At 41.0% G+C, this 21,815-nt stretch overlaps 1 protein-coding gene across 1 annotated transcript in view; it reads right to left on the reverse strand.

Annotated features, from left to right (window-relative positions):
- Positions 1-217: 217 nt before the first annotated feature.
- clybl (citrate lyase beta like) overlaps positions 218-21,815 on the reverse strand; it is a 64,522-nt gene continuing 42,924 nt past the window's right edge. The window contains exons 3-8 of the mRNA XM_005733794.1: positions 12,565-12,753; positions 7,914-8,015; positions 6,466-6,559; positions 5,648-5,815; positions 1,693-1,817; positions 218-519 (exon numbers count right to left, since the gene is read on the reverse strand). Of these exons, the coding sequence (XP_005733851.1) occupies positions 424-519; positions 1,693-1,817; positions 5,648-5,815; positions 6,466-6,559; positions 7,914-8,015; positions 12,565-12,753 (774 nt within the window). The 3' untranslated portion in view covers positions 218-423. The remainder of the gene's footprint in view (positions 520-1,692; positions 1,818-5,647; positions 5,816-6,465; positions 6,560-7,913; positions 8,016-12,564; positions 12,754-21,815) is intronic.

Consider the following 21,815-nt stretch of genomic DNA (forward strand, 5'->3'; position numbering starts at 1 on the left):
GAAAGAGGAGGCATGGTCACACACACACACACACACACACACACACACACACACACTGCAGAGCATGCCAAGAAAGGCAATAGTCCTTGTAAGTGAGTTTTAAGAGGCAAATACTGTCGACACATGATAGTTGCAGAGTTGGTATTGCTGAAAACAATGTGAATTGGACCTCAGCAGAAAAATTAACAACAGTTTTTTTTTAAAAAAAGGGAAAAAAGCTACATAAATCAACCTTAATAAAACCAAAAATCACAAATGAAATCCACAGTTTCCACACTGCATTTGTGTGAAGCAATGAGACGATGGCTGAAAAGTTTTTGAAATGTCACTTTAGCCACGAGACCAGCAGCCTTTCCAGTTTCCTTTGACCTCCACGTCCCAGATTAGTCGTGTGGTTCCTGCCATTTCTTCTCACCAGTTGTGTTATTTCCTTGGCACCGCGGCAGAGAGTGTTATTATGTTCTGAGCCTGCTTCAGCGAGGGCATGTCTATCATGCTGCCGAGGAAGGTGAACGCACCCTGAACAGGTTTGCAACACAAGGGAGAACACAGAGAGAAACATGAGATCAGACGTGCCCAATAAAACACATTTGATCCTGATTTGCATGACGAATGCTCGGAATGTCTGCCGTACAATATAACCCTCGAGTGTTATTTAAACTGACATTTAGCAGCAGACATATTAGTCAAAACAAAAAATCTGCAGGAAAAAAAAACCCTTTAGTCAAAATTGTTGTCAGTGGCTGGAGGTAAAGATTATGAAAGGCAAGCACCTGTCACATTGTAAGACAAAGGGACAAATCCTGCTCACCATTCAAACCATTACGTACGCACTCCCCTCTCACACACAGAAAGACACGTACACATGCATACACAGCAGAGGGATGGGTAAGATATGAATCCCTCGGGCGATGCTTAGTAGGAGCAGCCCTGGCAGTGAGAGAGGTGTAGGCAGATTGTGTATTACCTCAACAGATAGACCACAGAGCTCAGCACACAGGATCCAACCATGCACTAAATTAGGAACAATAATATTGTACACTTAATTGGCCCAGCTCCCCCCACCCCTCCACCCTCCTATGTTGTCTCTGAGAGTCACCCAGGGGCGTACAGTACGTATTCTCTGGAACTACAGAGGTGTGTATCACAAAAATTGTGTATCACAAAAGATCGGTCTGAGTGATAGAGCAGAGAAAGACCCCGGACCTGTCAACAGACAGTCGACACAGATATTTTACTGTCCTGGACACGACCATTTAAGGGGGAGGGATCACTTGAAATACTCTTACATCATTTATAATAAAGTCAATGCATCTTCTGAATGATTCACAAAAAAAATATTACTGTATAAAAGAATAAAAATGGAATTCAATTGTCGCTGCAGCTTGAATACAATTGCTAAAAAAATCAATTAAGAGTCAATACTAACAAACTGATAACCAAAAAGAATATACAGAGTCACATTTTGGGTTAAAAAAAATTGACATTTAAGGCAAATGACACACCCATCTATGGAGCTGATGAATTATAACAAATTAATAAGATCACCTTCACACTTACATTTTATCAGCTACGAGAAAAAATGTTAAGACATTTTAGACCAAAACACTGCCATCACAGAGAAACTCCACTGACTTTTCAAAGTCTGAAAAAAAATGCAGTTTTACTTTTCTCAAAGGATGTTAACATTACCTTTCCCTCCTTCTGATGTTGGTCAAAAGCAGCAATGAGCTCTTTGGCCCACTGGACCCTCTCCTTGCTGGGGGAGAACTCTTCTTGCACAGCTTGGACCTGCCCTGGGTGGATAACCTGCTTACCTACGGAGAAACACACACACACAAAAAGAAAATTAACTGTGCTAATTATAACAGCGGGGTTTCAGTGCCTTCAAATGAAACCAAAAAAAAGAAGAAGAAGAATGTGTTCTAAAAACAATGCTTTTACTTGTTGATATAGAAGTAATATAATTCGTGCACGACTAAACCAGATAAAATGCTTATTTTCATGTGAACTGCTGCACAAAGATGATAGAAAAAGAAAAGCAGGCTGAGAATTAGGAAGGACTGAGGCCGAGAGGCAATGAGAGAGGAGAAGCAAGAGAGGATTGTATAAGTTTCAGAATGACGATAGTCAGGAAGCTGAACGGGGCCAGACGATGCTATGCATTATGACAGATAAAACGTGTCTCCGCTCTGCTTGCAGCCCTGCTGTTAAGCAGAAATGTCACTAAATGCTTAGTAAGACTTCATTATGTGACAGAAGTCATCTAAAAAAAACATACTTACTGATGAAGGAACAGTTTGTGAAAGAACAGTTTGTGGGCATACACAGGTAAGTAAATCACTGGAAATTGACAAGGAAAAACAAGGCTAAATAAGACAGTGCAATGTATATGAAGTGTTAATTTTATAACCACAGTGAAACAGTTAATAATCCAATGTCTGAATTGACACGTATCATTTTTCTATATTTAATTTTAGGATGCCATATGATCAGCAACCCTGCCTTCACAATGACACTGATCTTAAACAGAATCCCAACATGGATTTTCCGGCTCCATCTGCCACAATCCCCCCACCTTCCCGCTCCCACTTCCTCTCACTTAAATGTGGGTGAACGCCACAGACATAATCCCATGTACATTTGCAGATCAAACTTGTAGTGATAAGTTAAGGTTATGAAACGTCTGGGTGAGAACGGCGGCTCTGAGGCAGCCAGCAGGAACTCGACACTTTAGGGCTTAGCACTGTCGCCAACAACAAATCCTTCAAGGTGGCTGAGCGGGCAGGCGTGCTGCACGGGCTAAAAAAAAAGAAAAAAAAAAAAGGGGGGGGGGGGATTCGGCCCAGGAGAGAGGAGGAAAGGCAAGGAGGGGAGACGGGGCGAGAGAGAGAAACCCTCTCTTCATCCTGCTCCACTCACCCTGGTTAACCCTAGACAAACCCGCAGCGCTCGCACAATCAACACGCCATCGTTAAAGGCTCGAACAATTACTTATGAGCCCACATAATTCATAAACTGCCATTTGTAATAAATAGACACCTTTTAGGAAAGTGTGCATATGACAAAATATGTTCAAAAACCCATTCTGTGTGTTTGTGTGTTTGTGTATTTGCGAACTGCCAGTGACTGCTGATGGGGGCTCAGTGTGTGAAGCAGAGATTGTGACAGCACATTTTCTGTTGAACAAACAGCCCGAGGACTCCCCAGGCCACTCTGGAGTTGTGTATGAATGTGTACTTGTATGTCTGCAGGCTTGTGCATGTGTGCATGTGTTTGCGCATACGCCACTGCAACAGTTAGTCTGATTCATTTCAACATAAAAAAAAAGGTAGAAAGCAAATATTATGTGATAATTTTTCAGTGGAACATTGTGCCTGTATGTTTAATCAGAAGTGAGAGAGGACGAGTGTGTGTGTGTGTGTGTGTGTGTGTGTGTGTGTACCCTTCTCTGCCACCTGTTTTACTTCTGGGCAGAAGACGGGGGCATGTTTCCACACAGAAAACCACCAGGTTTATAATATGGAAAGAGGGTGTCTATTTGCGTCTGTGTGAGGGTGTGTGTGGTTGTTTAGGACAAGGGGAGAATGACAGAGCGAAGAAGCAGACAAGGGTGACTCAGGTGCCCTCAGTTACAACCCATTGGTTCTCCTAAAATACATCAATCATGCCCTCCAGCCAATCCCGGCCTGCCATGTGGTGCTGGCATCTCATTGGAGGATTGCTATTTAGCAAAGTGCTCTCAAGCGAATGATGGCCAGGGTCCCAGGGATGGAAGTGAAATGTGGTCCCTAAGAGCAGAGAATTTGTGGAACAGTGCTGTTTCTGAGCAGCAAACATTTTCACAGGGATCACTGAGCCTTAACAGGAACCTGATTTATAGCGCATTAAAAAAAAGTGCTAACAAAGTAAAGAGTGAACTGATAAAGAACTCAACGGATGATATTCCTCCCCAACATATATTTGCATAGGAGTTTGGCTTAATTTCTGCTAACCAGTAAACAGCAGCGAGTGTTTACGTTTGAACAGTGTGTTCCGTGCTCAGCACTAATGGGTGCTGTATGCGGCTTAGTTAGTGCCAAGGTCAATTACTGCACAGGTAGAAGCTTTTGGCTGCACCGCATTATTGCTTAAGCACACTCGGGCCAGTAATAGCTACTAACTAAGATTATACAGAGTGCCCATGGCTTGAAAGCCACTAATCCACTGCTTTAAACAGTTCTGCTCCATATCAAATCAAAAGCATTTATTTCTTCAAATGACCGTTTCTGTTAATTCGTTTTTAAAACGTTTGCTTCATGTAAACCACACTTCAGATTTCTTTTGATTCTCTGTTTGCTTGGAATCACGCCGAGTCCAACAACTAAACAAAAACAGTATATTACACGTCTAATAATGGCACTAATGTGAGGAACCCCTGTACTAAACATAATATACATTCTGAGTAAAATTGCAGCATAATTAAAACAAACAAACAAGAAAAATGTAAAATAAAAATAAAAATAAAAGGCACTTGGCTATAGTGCAATATAGAGTAATTCTGAGATAAACACAATCAAAAGCATGCACACAAACATGCTGCACCAGAGAATAGAGGTGGCAAATGAGGTCACCTGGAAGGGTTTCTGTATGAGACAACCAAAACCAAAAAATCAAAAGCAACAAAAGAAGCTCAACTCCAGACTGATTTGTTGATTTTAAGTGCAAGGTAACGCGTGTGTCGAGTAGATGTTCAGAAGAGTGTACAAAGGGATTTACGCTTTTTGTGCCAGTGCTTATTTTTTCTCCATCTTTTCCCAGTGTGATTGGCGACTAATGTCCGATGCTGTTCTGCTAAAAAGATCTGAAACTGGGGCAAAAAATAAAAAATAAAAAATCCTAGCCATTACAAATCCATGAAATTCAGTCATGTGTTGCCTTAGTTTATGTGGATCTACACCACACGGGGGGAAAAGCTACATATATTTTGGATTTTAAAATCTAAAAAATGGTACAAAAATATCAAAGAATTATTTGCAGGATTGCAAGAACAGTGCCTGCAAAAACACACTGTGGGAACAGGTTGTCCTGCCTTCTGTGGTCTGTTGCAGGCAGTCTGCAGGGCTACACACACATACACACACAGACACACGCACACACAAAAAGCATGACCTGGCTATAGACACACTATCACACACTAATAACTCCTTTTAATTATACATACTCAAGTGCACACACACCCATTCATACAGGCACAAAAGAAATGTGAGATCTTCATTGCAGTGTGCAATACAAGTATATAAATAACAAATGAAAAGCCAAAGGATGCTCTGTCACCTCCCACAGTGTTTCATGTAACATTTTAAAGCATTTATCAGCTGGTTCATTCCCCATTCTCATTTGGAGAAAAAAACAAAACAAAAAAAACCCCACATGTAACAGAGGGTAGAGGGAGTGAAAGCTGAACTGCCTGTATGCCGCTTGCAACAGGAAGTAAGGGATGCCCGTTGCCATGGTATATTCAGGAAGGTAAAGTAAGAGCAACAGATGAGAACAATGTGAAGCAAATGCAGAAATCAGAGGTAAATCACAGTAACAGACATGATGTCTCAAGTCATGACTTGAAGGAACAAGGACAGATTTCAGATAAAGAAACAAGAAACTTTACCTGTGAAGCCCATGAGAGCGCCTTCTCTGGCCTGCTGCCTCAGCCCCTCCACATCTTTGTAGTCGATGTAGACCAGGTCAATAGCCTGTAGCCCAAAGGCTTTGGCAGTCACAACCACCCTCTGCCTTGCATAAAGGAGCTCTCTGGCATCCTTGGTCCGTGTGGCACCTTATGAAAAAAGTCCAAGGACACATGCACAGTTTGCCAGACAAGATCTCAAAGAGACGCTGTTGATCTGTAAGTAGGTGTAGGTTAGATGAAACTGTGATGGGCGATGAGCAGCAGGTATTACATAAAGTACACTGACACATCCTTTTATGTAATAAAAAATAAATAAATCAAGGTTTATTCTGTCATTTCCGATTCTTGCTGCCAAACAGTCGATTGGGATTATTAACCACTGGTCTCTGTGCTTCATTACCCATTAACTCTGTCCTTTAAAACAAACCTACTCATTGGGTTTAATGATAAGAAACAAAAACCAAAGAATAATCATTTAGACACAATGTCCTTTTTTACTCATGTGACCTGATTCAGTGAATTAGATCTTTGAGTTCCAGCACATTTACATTTATACATTTATCACTTAGGTATCCCACGTCTGTAAATCATCCCTTATTTCGACTGGAAAAAAACGTCTTCCCTTTTCCTGCAGTTCTGCAATTGTGTGTTCAAAATTGAGAACATGTGACATGCATTATATTTAAAGACTAGCAACTAAGCTTGTGCATTTTACACAATTTGAACTTCTCTGCCATGAATCCAGGAGGAGAATAAGAGAATTTGGGGTCAGCAGTGTCAGAATGTGAAATAGCTACCTATGCTTGCACAGAAGTCATCAGAGCCAAACACCACGCCATCATGGTGCAGACCAACCTTAGGACCAAGCGAGCGAATTTCCTCACACACCGCCTGGAAAGAACAAACACCAGCCCGATTGAGATGGGTTAAAGTAAAACAGACGAAAACAGGCTAAACTGTAACAAATGCTCCTAATTTTACACTCGTCACCACAAAACTATCCTAATTACTCTTTCTGAAATCTTTAACATAAAGGTAATATAATAACACACATCATTTATCTCTCCCAATTACACTCCAAGCTTTCTTTCCTCAATGACTCATATTATTATACCAGCCCACTAAAGGTGCCACCTGCAGGTATGTAAACAGACACCTGGCTCGCGGCTCTTAAGGAAAAGTTGCATATCAAGCCTCCCTGCTATTTTACACAAGGTTTAATTTGTTAAGACGGAAGCAGTAAAGTTTTTAAAACCTGTAAGGTAATCTTAAATGTTTCCTGTTTTTTTTTTAATTTAAATGATTAAATGTTTACATTTTTGCATATAACAGAAAAGTAGTTTGTGTTAAGAAAACACGAATCACTAACACATCGTGGAGCTGCTTTATTTTACTAAAGGAAAGTTTTTCAAATTATATTTCATTGCTCTTCAAAAAAGATTTGAAAAAAAAAAAATCAAACAACAACAACAAAAGCAAAGACTAATGGCTCCAATTATTACGGGGGAAAGTAAAACTTTAAAAAAGAAAGAAACCCTTTCGAATGCGATTGTCTGTGGCGAAGGCTGTGAAACAATATGAACATGTTTCCTGCTTTTGTTGGCCTCCAAATTAATTTCACCACTAGCTGTGCCACAGCGAGTTTTTTTTCATGCTTGTAACCCTGGGTTCAGTCTGGGCAAAAAAAAAAAAAAAAAATTACAGGGTGTTCTCAAGACAGCACACAGAGCCACCCCCTGCCACCAAAACACATATACTTCCAACCACAGCCCCAGAATTAGGCTGAAGAACTAAAAGACAAATCAGAAGAAGCAATGACAGCTGGTTTCTCCCCAAATGCCCCAAACCGTGCCCTCTTTTCTCGTGTAGCTGAAGGTCGTGATGTACTATTACCAAAAAAAAAAAATCACTTTGATGCTATCTGAAATATCATTAAGAACTTTTGCACTGTGACGATATTAAAATGGTTCTAATTAAAAAATGTCAGCATGTCTGAAGAGGACAGTCAGAGAGAGGGACACGCGACGGAGAGGTAGAAAAAAAAAGCCTCAAAAGGCTCGTTTTGAGGGGGACAGTCTGAAAGCTTTGAATCCCTTTTATTTTAGACATGTGGAGTTCTCTGCTCACTGATGCAGTCTTTAATCTAAAGTGAACAATGGACAAACAGAAAAATGTCTTACGCATGCAGTTTTTTTTTCCCTTTTTTTTGTGTGTGTGGAGGGGGGAGATGTTGTTTGTAATTTACCTTAAAATTGAGCAGGCCCACAGCGGTTTCCACAAAGGTGATGAGGCGAATGGGTTCTGTCAGTGCCCATCCTTTCAAGTGGTGCTGAAACCTGTCAACAAACTAAGCACACGGGGACCATTTCATGCTCGTGCACTCATTAACAAAACCCACTGTTTCTGTGAAGCGAATGCAATAAACTCATTTGCTCTCGCTACCCTGTACAAGATAATACACAGGATATTTGTGCTTATTTGGAGCATTCAATACATGTCTTAACACTTACCATAGGAATATTGAATTTCCATATGTATAATCATCTTAAACCCAGTTACAATTTCTTGGATAATTTGTGCATCTACTCTGCTGCAACCCTCAGTGGACTTATCAGCGCACTATTAGTTAAGCGAATGAGAAAATGCAACAGAAAGAGAAATCTGAGGCACAGAGCGATTGTGTGGTTGTGTGTGTGATTTTAAAAACTGGAAGGAAAAAAAATATTCAGCAGTAACAATCGTAAATGATTTGACACATCTTTCAAAAGTCACTGTGGGATAAGACAGAGAAGGTGGAGAGAAAAAAAATCTTAATGTGCAAAAACTCACTTTTGATACAAATCTTGACACCTTTATTACTTGCACTGTTCCCATTTCGGTCCTTATTCAGAGGCACATCTATGAGGGTTCAAATAGCGCAGAGAGCAAGCACAGGAGAGCGGCAACAAAAGCAAGTGAAATGAAATATTTTACATTATCACCAGGGTTCCCCCCTTCGTCTGAAGTCTTCTGCTCTACCTTCTTTCAGAGGCTCTGCACAACTACAGAATGTGCTCCCCCGAGACTGTGTGCACACATGTAAATGTGCACACGCACGCCCCAGCACATGCACACACACTCACACACAGCAAAACCAAAGAAGAAACAAAATACGGAAAAGGGGAGAAGAAACAAGATTTAGGATGTCTTTGAGTGTGTTTTACTGTGACATTATTCTGTTTTGCGTCCCTCCTCCGTGGCAGGGAACAGGGAGACTGGAGCAACAATCAGAGTGTGATGTGACATTTTGGTGAGGCCTTTATCCTGCACGACTCCTGCTAATATGCAAGCTCACCTAAGTAGGCCTTTAAAACCAAGTTTAATTCTTTGAAGACCAAAGCATTCCAATTTTTTCCAACAGACCAGTTCACAGCTAGCCCTGGACTGCCAGTGGGGTAGCCCAAATTCCTAAATCTATCATCTGGAAACACACAAAAGCCCCCTCCGTCAGATATTTCCTTTCAAAGCCAGACAAAAAAAAAGACAAAAAAGAAGAGAGTGCAAAAGCTCAGAGTAGAAATGTCTACCTCCATGTCCCCCCCACCCTCCCCCCATGCCGTTTTCTTCCTCTTTGACACACTGGGGGGAAAAAAAAAAGAAAGGACGGTTATAAATAACCTCAGGTACGGTGCTACTATTTTTCTAAACGAAGAGCAAAATAACCCCCACGCTCACACTCACCACTCTTGTTCTCAAAACTGAAAGAGTGGGCCTCCATTGAAGGATTTCAAAAAATAGGGGCAATTTTAATCATCTCTCCATTCAATCTCAGTTGGATAAATCATATCTGAGAGATTTGCATAAATACAAACCATCAAAGTCTTTTCATCTTCAAAGAGGTTTTCAAGACCCAATAGGCTTTGTACTGTAATCATCTGAGGTCACAACCCTGTGGGAGCAAGGTTGCTATGGCAACATAAAAACTAACGCTGGGGGCTTAGCATAATATCCCCCCCCCCCTCCTTCACAAACACAGGAAGGGGTGCGGGGGTCCGAGAGGGAGTGTGAAAAGAGGGTGTAGATAAACCTATTTCTGTGACAGAGGAAACTAGATAGATATGGCCTGTTGTGGGGAAACCTATCTGATATTACACACGGAGATTACCACCAAAACGCTGCGCCATGCAAACCCTAACAAGGCTGAGTGGACTGTTTGGTTTCCACCAAAGGGAAACAAATGACAGCTCCACGCAGTACCGCCGGCTGAAAAGCCTCCGAGGCTTTCTGATTACATGTTTATGTCCTTCTGCTGTATTCTCCTCCTCAGCTATTATACACTTTAAGGGTCTGATTTACACTGCATACAAGAGGTACTACAGTCCTTGTTCACTGGTACTCGGATGGGTGCAGCAACCATTAGCTATCAATGGCTCTTAAAACTAGGTCCTGTTTAAAATGTTATTCCGCCCAAAAAGGGAAAAAAGAAGCAACGTTAAAAGAAGAAATAACACCTCTTCTCTTCATTCAAAGCCACGCTGCAAACAAGGCCTCTGATAATTTCGCCACCCAATCATGAAAAGAGAAGGAGGGGGAGATAGAGCTAGAGAAAGGAGGCTATAGTGGGACAAGTTTCAATTAATTTTCTTCAAAAGGGGGCCAGATTAAATGTTTCCGGCCAGCTGAAGTGTTCATTTCACAGAGGGGAAGCGGAGAAAGGGATGAGGGGAGGGGACAGGAGGAGGAGCAGAGGAGGAGGAGCGGGACAGGGTGCGATTCTTTTGGTCCCAGTGCACACCAAATAGTGTGGTGGGCAAAGAATGCACACGGCTCCGAAATCTTTGTGAGAATTGTATTCAAACAAAGGAGGGAGTTACGCCTGTTACAGCCCAATAAGGCCTGTCAGTCACACAAGGGCCGGAGGAGAGGAGAAAGACAGAGGAAAAGATTTCCACACAAAGAGAAACAAGCAAGTCCATCTTTTAGCGACAAATCAGTCTGGAGGTTCCTGAGCTAATATCAATAAAAAGGGAGGAAAATAAACAAGTGAGGGGATTTACTGCACTGCCTTACAAGAGTGGAGAAAATCAGACACTTGTTTACAACACAAGGAACATGAATGCGCACACAGACGCACAAAAAAAGTACAAAGCGCTAGAGACTGAAAAAGTTGGGAGGGATGGGATAAAGATAAGACTCAGGTCCTCATCGAGTGCCACCAAGTTCACTTTGTCTAAGGGTACATATGCACCAACTGATGCAAAAATCATACTGGCAAATAAATCAAATGCTTAAAACAAGCAAGCTACCTAAAGGCTTTTTCTCTCAAGGGGTACAGTAACAATATAAAGGGCTAACTTAAGTTTTTGCATTAATATTAAAAAAAAACCACCACATAACATAAACAGACAGTTATCCACAACTTAAAGCTTTCTAAGTTGGCTGAGTCACAGCATAACAACACAAGTGGATTTTTTTTAAAGTAAAAAAAAAAAAAAACTTTCTTAAGTGAATAAAAGCAGCCAAGGGAGAAAGGAGCTAGGGGAGAGAATTAGTGAACACCTGTCAGCAATTATACTTGCAAGAAAGAAAGGGCAGCAGGAAATAGACATGTTATAATTAAAGCCACTAGTTAAAAACTTCCTGCTCCTTCCCTCAGACCAAGTATGAGCATAAATGTGTGCGTGCGTGCATGTATGTAATAACACAGAGGCAAAAAGAAAAAAAAAAAGAAGCAGACTAGACATACACCTTCACAACGTGTCGCAGTTGTTTAATCAACTGTAACTGTTCTGAATACATGCAGCTTGATATAGTAGAGACCAAAAAATGTTACTTTAAAAGCTATATCCCCCACTTTGCATTGCTTGCCTGGGGTACTCAATGCAAAGTGACAGCAAGAAAAGCATTTAGACGTAGTTCGAGCACCGTGCCTTTTTTATGAAAATGAAGGCCAGCAAATGATGTCGATGCAAACAGTAAGTAGACTGGGAATAAATCTTGCTTACCCTGGCATGTGACTGGAGCTGATCATACAGGTCTGCATTAATGATGTCAATGTCTGCTGACTTTTTGGGCTTGACTTCTCTACATCTGTTTTCCTGGTCTTGGCCATCTTGGTTTGTTTTCCTGGTATTGGCCCTACCTTTAATCTATAGAAAACAGAGGTAGGGCCAATACCAGGAAAACATCTAACACTATTGCTTCATATTATTATCAATTCAGTTTAGCGACCTTTTTCAGAGAATCAACCTTTTTAATATCTGGCTTCAGTTTTTGATAGCCTAACCACGACTGCACTGCCTTTTTTTGCAAGTTTGCACATGTGTAAACATCTGCAACATGCTATATTTAAAGGTGTATAAGAATAAGAGAAAGTAATGAATCTGAGGCATTCTGGTTTGGCTATCGGGTATTACATTTGATTAAATCAGTTCTTAGACGCAACAGGACACTGTTCACAGCAGTCCTCCGTGAGTTCACCAGAGGCAGAAGGCACCATTGCGCTCTTACAGAAAGTTATCAGGCTTCTGAAGTTAAACCGAAGAAATGTCATCTGTTTCTTGAGCAGCAGCCAAGAAAAACACTCTGTCTGTCCCTGACAGGGATCGATTCCCTCTTTTACTTGGAAACGGGAAAGCTTGTTATGACTGCTTTGAAGATTCCCGAGGTTTCTTCTTACTTCATGAGTTTGTGCAAGATCACCAGTGCTTTTTAAAAGACTGTCAGAGTTCAAAGAAAGAAATGCAATGGGAACTTTAAGTGCAGCTGTTTTTTTGCTGTTGTTTTTTTATTTATTTATTTACTTTTTCATACATTTTTTATAGGCTCAGAAAAAAACTCAACTTGTGACTTTGAGCCTATTTTGATTTTGAAAAACAACAGTTATTTATACATGACGATGATGATTTTTCACTCACCCATTGCACTTCCTGTGTGTCCTCCACTTTGGGCAACATGATGGCACGAGGGAGAACCTTGGCCTTCAAAATTACCTCCAGGTCCGCCTCAGCCAAGCCACTAGACACCGAGTTCACTCTCACACACTTTTCTGTACGGCCCAGGTCCAATTCCGCTAGCATCCTCGGAATAGTTTCTCTGGCTTCTGTCTGTGAAAGAAACCATGATTTGAAGATGCAGCATATAGTTGTTTTAAAATAAGAAATGAAAGTGTGTGACATTGTTAGATTAAAAACTCTGCATGGTGAAAGCACGTACAGTTAGATTTCATCATTGCTATAGTAGTTATCTACTAAAACAAAATGCTTAAAAAGGACAAAAATCTCTCTGGTGCTGAAAAGTACCTACTTTGATTCAACATATACAAAATGCAAGTTCTTAAAATTTGCAAAATCATTGGAAAAGTTCAGTTTTCATCAAGGAAACTACAAAAGTGAATTTGGACACTGAGATGAGCATGAAAATAAACCTCGCATTATGAACACAAACTGTGTGATCAAAATGAGCGGCCGACAAAGCACACAAATACGAAATGAATGACCTCAAAATGAAACATTAAACGTGCATGAAAATACAAAACCAAAATAACATAACATAGATCTGCACTCTTTTTTCCTCTGTAGTGCATCTATATCCAGTTTGTCAGAACAGAAGCTGCACACTCAGCTTTGTTCTCTCAACGTTCTCTCATTGTAGGATCTGAGCAGGAAGAGAGATGATGAAAAATCAAAGAGAAGCCTACACTCCCTACTTCTATCGGTAACACAGTAGCACGCACTGCAATATTCAAACCAGATGCTGGCTACAGGAACGGAGAGAAAGATGGATGGAATGGGGAGAGAAGCCAGACTAGGGAGAGCAGAGAGGCTCAGTGGGAGAAATGTGGTCTGAGTTAAGCAGCATGAGGAAACGGTGGCTTAGGAGTTGTCAGCTCAGATCAGAAGCTGGAGCCTTTGAGTGCTTGTGTATAAATGTGTGTGTGTTTGGGAATTCTCATACTGAGATTTTTCTCCTGATTCAAAGACTACCACTAACAAAATGTTAAGAAATGTACACTCAACCTGATGCCAATTGCTGGGTGAACCACAAAAATGTTCCGATAACTCGTGAAATAAATTTCAAGTAATTCAAATACTGCACTGAAAAATGCTGGCAAATGTGGCACGATGCCATGTGATGTAACTCCCTGGATCACGCAGAGCATATAGTAGTGCATCTAAACAGGGTGATAATCAGCAGACTGACAACTAAAATAAGCGTGTGCATAAAAGAGAACATATAGACAGACATAACATATTGAGCCCATATATCACAAACGCTTGTAAAAACTCAAGCGGACAAGAGTCAACCTTGGTTCAGTTGTATGAGTTTAGGGGGTACTCTCAAGGGTCACAAGGACTAAACCAGTCCTAGCTCTGATCTCCTGGAATGCAGAACTGTATGTGATATTGTAAACACCCTCCCAGCATCAATAAAATGCGGTATCAGAGTACATATCAAAGATTTCCTTGGATTTAATAGGGTTCATGAACAGGCTGAGCTGCTGTGTGTCATCTTTGTCTCCTTTTTGCCTCACTGAAAGAGACAAGAGGGATTGTCACACCATATGATGAGGGCACTGTGATCTTTGACTCTTACTCAAATTTTGCTCTCTCCTCCTTTCTCAATGCCGCTCCCATAAGCCAACACAGACCCGCAACTCGATTGCAGTAACTTGAAACGGACGGAGACGATTTACGCAACCATAACTCACTATTCATAAACCTGCTACTTGGTGGATAAAATTCTGTCTGTCCCTGCGTAGTTCATGGTGACTAGAGAAAATTGATCTGTGAGAACTGCTGGCTGTTTTATGTGCCAGGAGTCACATTGATCCCTGACCAAATTAAATAAATAGATACCCAGAAACGATCAAAAAGCGTGCTTATAACGTCCTCAGATCAGAGACGGGAACGCTCCCAATATCTTTCTCAAGGCTCAACCTGATATACTGGTGACCTGCGTGTATAAAATTCTTCTTATGTAAGCAGAAATCACTCATGAAAAGGACAGATGTCTTTTCTTCTCTTTTCCAAGGCCACGGCAGCAGAAGTGGTCAAGGAGACGGGCTGGGGTCTCATATAAAAAACTCTTACAATCAATTTTCATCTTAAGAATCCTTTAAGAATCCTTAAAGATGGAAAACATAGAACACTATAACAGTGAGTTATTTTGCACCAAGAACATTTTAATTTTGAAAAAGTGATTATTCTGCTGTTTACGTAGAGACACTCAGGCCTGTGGTTCTTCGGCAAGTCATTGTCAGAGTCGTGGGAGGGCTGGAGGTGGCCAGCCTGATGCAGGCTAGCACAAAGAAATAGACAACCACTTGCACTGACATTCACAACTATGGCCAATTTACCCACTAAGTGCATTTCTTTGGACCGTGGAAGGAAGCCAGAGTACACGGAAGGAGAGAACCACTCGAACACTGGGAGAACATGCGAACTCCACACTGAAGGCCACTGTGCTGCCTTTTACGAACATAACAATAAGATATGTTAGTGAAAGGTGACAGGAATTGTTTGTCACACCGAAGGCTTTCTTGTCCTTGAGTTATGGAAGGACAGTGAAAAGTTAGTTTGCAGATTTGACAGACTTTATTTGCACATAATTGCCTTGCCTTCCAAAATAGCATCTCTCTGTTTTTGTTATCCACTAAACATTATAAAATGGGAAGCTACAAGGCAGGTGCGGTCAGTTTAAGTTGTTTTGTGATCTGAAACAGAAAATGACATTCTCAGAGCCTGTCTAAGCACCTTTATTTAGTCCTCAGCATCTTTCATGAATCGATTGTAAGCACGCGATCTAGACATCTGAACACATGATCTTAAGACTAAGTTCAAACATAGGACATTTTTATAAATGAGGCCCCAGGTCACTATTCACTATCCTTACTTTTATCTTCTTTTCCGCCTAAAGTGAGAGAGAGATTATTCTGCCAGACACCTTGACCCCTATGGGCTCCGCTACTCTGAGCTTGAATAAAGCTCTTTGAAAAGAAGATATTTTACATTAATGGACAGCCATCCAACAAGTTGCTTCAAAGCTCCCTCCCCAATCACCTGGTGTCCTATGGAGAGCTCGCCCCAACGTCAGCGCCATCCCCTCTTTGATTCCCTCCATCATCCTCATCATTAGAGGCTGACACACAGGCAGGCAAGCTTGCAAGCAGTCACCCAGGCAGGCAGGGCCGTCGAACGCATAGATGCACATGAGAAGCTTTTCAAGTGCAGAGAGGCTGACCTTCCAGGAGAGCGAGGGCAGCTTCTTAACACACAGCCTGAGCTCTGACACTCAGAATCCTACAGAGTGCTGTATATATGTGACACAGCATGGCTACCGCCTTGTAGACACCAAATCAGACTACAGCATCCAAACTGGTATATGTGCAGTCCACAGCAGGACCAACTTCCTCTTCAGCATCAGATCATGGACTTCCAGCCCTTCTGCCACGTTGCTTGAAACAGGGAACGTCAAACACCCCCTCTGGATAGTCTATACATGTATACGTGTACACACAGTCTGTCCCTTCATTCAGCTTGAATTGTTTTTTCAGTAGAGGCTTGATTATGGTGGATATACAGAGGATATGTGACTTTTTTTTAAAGGGCATAATTTGGGCTAGACTTATTTTTTTCTCATACAATATTGTTGTAATATTCTTATAGTTATAGTAAATAGCAAAAACATTAAGATGTCATAAATTAGCATTATTTACAACATTAAAAAGTCAATGTCATTCTAAAAAAAATTACTCACATCTGTGCACCTGCATTCACAAGAACAGCTTATATGTTCATCCCACTTTTATCATTTCCATTGTGCCTTCAAACAGTAGAGTGCTGTATCTTTAGCCTGAAAGTGGATATAGGGTTTCATGTCTAAGGAGTGCAAGATCATGAGTCACAATGCGTGTAGTTGTTTTTCCTTTTTTTAATACCTTTTAAGATCGGGTGTTTTGCACCCTGCTGTGTAACTCGTGATGCCATTTACAATGAGCTGTAGACTCTCGCAGGTGAAGGCTGCCAGCCTCAAGTGTAACTGTCCGCACTTGTTCATCTGTCTTTGTTAGTGTGTGCCAGATTGCGTGAGTGTGTGTGTGTTTTTGTAGGCTTCAAGTTATCGTGGATGCGTTTTGACAAGTGACATGCTGCACTCTATAAAGTGGGAGTGAGATGACTGACTAATTCAGGCTACGCAGATAACTGAGACGTAGCAGGAGGAGATTCAGGCCTTCACTCTGTCAGTCGGAGGCGCTCTGTGTTATCTGTTACACTGTCAGTGCAGACAACAAGACATAACTAGCAGGAAAGAGGAGGAGAAATTTGTAAATCATGAAACCTGCCTGTCATTGATGGTCAAAGCTGACAGCATGAGGCAAAAAACAGCTAGTTATTACACACTTTAATTAGCCATGAAAGGAGCTCATTAAAAATCTTTGGTTACAGTTCATTACAAGCTGAAATCCATGATACCATATCAATCCATGAAAAAAAAAAATACAGTTTACATTTCTATTTTACATTCTGTAAAATAAGAAAAATTCAGATTCCACCAGTCTTCTCCAAACTAGTGCCAAACTATTGATCTTTTGGATACTGCAGGTTTTTTATCATTTCATATTTGTAGTTTTAAAAATCTTTATTTATTCCAGGATAGCTTTTGGGCCTCTAAAACCAAAGCAGAGTTCTCTGGTCTAATTGTTTACAATTTGATTTGATACCTCAAAACACATTTTTCTGAGTTTATGGCCAATACAATATATATATATATGACTCCGTATTAGGGTTGTATTAGGGCCCCTATTACATGACTCTGTAACAGGGAGTTGTTTTGGGGGGTGAGGGTGGCTATACAATATATTTACTTTTGTCTTGGATTGATGCAACATTGTGACTATTCTCTGATCAATACCATAGGCCAAGCCAATGAGTTTAGTAAGTTTACACAAGACAAGCAGTAGGACAGAGACTTCTGAAAAGCGTGGGCAGCTCCTCAATAAGTCACAAATGTAGTTCCATTTCATACATCCCAGACGCATTTCGTCTGTATTTCCTGGAATGTTGTCATGTTGAGTTGGGAGACTGCCAAATTCATGGTGATCACAACAACTTCAGTGCTTGTTGCAACTACAGAAGAACGCAGCTCATTCAAAGACCTTCCTCCTAAACCAGCATCTTTTTCTGACAAAAACTCTCAGCAATGCTGGCAGTTCTTTGTGAGCTTTGGATCAATGTCTGTTGATTATAAAAAGTAACTCCACTATGTTGGCAGATACTAAGAACATCAAACAGTGCCATTTGACGAATAACCAAATAACAACATGTATAAACAAATAAAACCAAAACAAACCCACTATAGTTTGATTACTGCTCTATAATATCAGAATTGTGTGTATGTGTGTGTTTAGTTCTATTGGTATGTGTCCTTTCTATCTAAACAACATTGACTGGAGGTTAGTCCTGTGCAGAGTGTGGACCAAAGAATCATCTGCGGTACAGGAACAGAAATCTCATAGGTGACTGAGGATGGGTACCGGTATCCGGTGCCATTATTGCACAGGTCCTGATAAACGGTAGTAACCAGACCGAATTTTAATTTGAGATGTCATACACTTTGGATTCTAGCCAATCATTTTACCTTTCCAAGGATAGTAGGTGGGCCCGGGTATGTACGTTCTTTTAGAGCAGAGCTACAGGTTAAAAATGCCCAAGGCGATGCGGTCAAAAGTCTTGCTGTACTTCACAGCAAAAGATGCAAACTCAGCAGCCTGCAACAAGTGCTTTAAGGTGATACTGTGCAAAGGAGGTAAAAAAACCTCGAATCTGATGAAGCACCTGGCGACGCATAGCAATTTTTTTAAAAGCTGAGAAATGCACCGTATTTGATAGCTTGCTGCAAGACCTCACACCGACCACATCTACTGCAGGTGTGGTGCCTGTTATCGGACCCAGAGTTAGCAACATCCCCCAAGAATCCGAAGAGGAGAGTCCTGGCCCCTAGCCCTGCCAGTGTAGCAGAAATGATGACGAATGATGATGGCAACAGCAGCCGTTCTTCTCTGGGTGAGTAGCTTAATGTTTTTTGTGTGTAATTTATGTTAAGTAGGCTAACCACGTTCACCTTAATGCACGTAAGGTGAACTAGCAAACACCGTCATAGTTACACACGCACAGTAGATGTGGTCGGTGTGAGGTCTTGCAACAAGCTATCAAATACGGTGCATTTCTCGGCTTTAAAAAAAAAAAACCGCTATGCGTTGCCAGGTGCTTCATCAGATTCGAGGTGTTACCTCCTCTGCACAGTATCACCTTAAAGCACTTGTTGCAGGCTGCTGAGTTTGCATCTTTTGCTGTGAAGTACAGCAAGACTTTTGACCGCATCGCCTTGGGCATTTTTAACCCGTAGCTCTGCTCTAACAGAACGTATGTACCCGGGCCCACCTACTATCCTTGGAAAGGTAAAATGATTGGCTAGAATCCAAAGTGTATGACATCTCAAATTAAAAAAGGCACCGAAATGTGCGTTGCTTTTTGGTCTGGTTACTACCGTTTATGTCAGGACCTGTGCAATAATGGCACCGGATACCGGTACCCATCCCCAGTCACCTATGAGATTTCTGTTCCTGTACCGCAGATGATTCTTTGGTTCACACTCTGCACAGGACTAACCTCCAGTCAATGTTGTTTAGATAGAAAGGTAAAACGATTGGCTAGAATCCAAAGTGTAGGGCATCTCAGGGAGAAAAAAAAGCACCGAAATAAAGCACCGAAATGTGCGCTGCTTTTCGGTCTGGTTACTACCGTTTTTGTCAGATGGGTACCGGTATCCATCCCTATTCACCATACATATATTTATATAACATTTGCTGCATTTACAAGCTTTTTGAGTGATGCTTTTTGTCTTCTCACCATCTGCCCACCAATGAAGTCTGACCATTTTACTGCTTCTCAGCTGATTTAAAGACTTAAACCTGTCATCCATGCATTCATTACATCTAGACTCAATTTTGACATTATCATATTCATTGTGTATCATCCAAAATCCTCAGTAAGCCCCAGTCTTCCCAAACCTTTAATGAGTGCCTGTCACAATGCATTTGATTCAAATTTATTATAATCACTCAAACTCCACCCTAAAGCACCTCGTACCTCACCAGTCTTCACAGCCACACCCTTTACTACAGACTGCACCCCTTAAAACCACCCACTTATACAGAACCAAGCAATATACCTGGGATTTCTCCAAGTGTGCCCTCACTTGCTAAAGCTCTCTCCCAAAGTGCATTTAAAAGCAAAGCAAGAAGGTTTCGGGTTTGAATCCCCTTGCCAGTAGGGCCTTTCTATGTGCAGTTTGCATGTTCTCCCAGTGCTTGTGTGGCTTCTTTCTTTCCAGCTACTCTGGTTTCCTCCCACAGTCCAACGACATGCAGGTTAGGTTCATTAGTGTCTCCCTTGGTCTAAATTGACCATAGATGAGAATGTGAACATGAATGACTGTATTTTGTCCCACATTTCTCCCTCTCGCAACTCTGAATTGACTAAGCAGTTTAAAAAAATGGAATGGACGCATACACAGTTAAAATGAGAGATATCAGGAAAAAACAAGGTAAGAAAATGTGGAAGGTATATTAAATGCATGAAGGTGAAATTTGTGTGCAGTACAGATTCTCTGAACATTACCACAGAACTATAATAAATTTCCTGCTGAGATTCAACCATGAATCAGACTTAAACACAATCATTTTAGGGTTCTGTTTTAAAGTAGGCACTCTTGAAGGCTGCACTATATAGTTACTGACCAAGTGAGCGCAATCCCAATTAAAACATGTTAATTTACCTTCATGCTATTGATATACAGGTTCACTAAAGCTCATTTGCAGTTAAACTACAGCTCAGTTCAATAAAACAGAGAAAAACCCAACAATCTATGAGAAAGTGATTTGGAGGCAGTGGAAAGGAAAAACTCCCTTTTAACAGGAAGAAACCTCCGGCAGAAACTGGATAGGGAGGGATGGCCTTCTGCCATGACTGATTGGGAGTGAGGGGAGGAAGACAGGACAAAGACATGCTGTGGAATTAAATGCAGAGTGTTGTATAAAGACATTGAGTGAAAAAGGTGAATGAAGAAGAAGCACATCGTGGGAAGCTCCCAACAACCTATTGCAGCTTAACTTAAGGGAGAATTCAGGGTCACCTGATCAAGCTTTAGCTATATGCTTTGTCAAAAAGCAAAGTTTTAAGCCTAATCCTAAAAGTAGAGATAGTGTCCAAACTGGGAGCTGCTTCCACATACGAGGGGCCTGAAAGCTGAAGGCTCTGCTTCCCATTCTACTTTTAAATATCCTAGGAACCACGAGTAAGCCTGCAGTCTGAGAGCGAAGTGCTCTATTGTGTTGATATGGTACTATAAGGTCTTTAGAAAAAGATTGGGCCTAAATATTCAAGACCTCGTATATGATGACAAAGATTTTAAATTAATTTCTGGATTTAACAGGGAGCCAATGAAGAGAAGCCAGTAAAGGAGAAATATGCTCTCTTTTTCTAGTGGATTTTCATTTACCTCTACTACAATTTAGTATCTGCCCCAAAATAGATGAAACAATTAAAGGACAAATAAGCAAAAAGAAAATAAAAGAAAACAAGAACTGGTGAACGATATATTTTTTAAAAATAAGACATACATTTAAGATGTGCAAAAAACAGACATTCAACTTATATTGCCATTTTTCACTGTTATATATACAAATGTTATTTTCAAGTGATTATGATTTAGAGCAAGAAACTTTTTCATAGGTTTTAGTGTATGTTATTTATAGCGCTAACTAGTAATTCAAGTTCTTGTTCCCTTAATGCCCACCAATACTTAAACACAATATTAAATTTTATATTTAAATCTCTTGTGAAATAAGAGCTAAAGTATATTCCCATCTCATCCTCCAATCTGCTCCATCCCCTCTCTTCCTCCCATTCTTTAATGTTTTCATCGCCTTGTACTCCTCTCCATCAACACTACTCATACTGGGTTACTTTCTAAGCACTGGGTGGGTTGCGCAAGCCACGTAGCACAGAGTGGTGCTGGCCAGTGAAAACACAAGAGTGTAACAGGATAATGAGAGGCAGAGAGGACCTCTCTGTTCTCCATCTCGGCATTTTCCACTGCCTTGCTC

The sequence above is a fragment of the Pundamilia nyererei genome, unplaced genomic scaffold (genome assembly GCF_000239375.1).
Source record: "Pundamilia nyererei isolate P.nyererei 1_Seehausen unplaced genomic scaffold, PunNye1.0 scaffold00055, whole genome shotgun sequence".
Classification (NCBI taxonomy): domain Eukaryota; kingdom Metazoa; phylum Chordata; class Actinopteri; order Cichliformes; family Cichlidae; genus Pundamilia; species Pundamilia nyererei.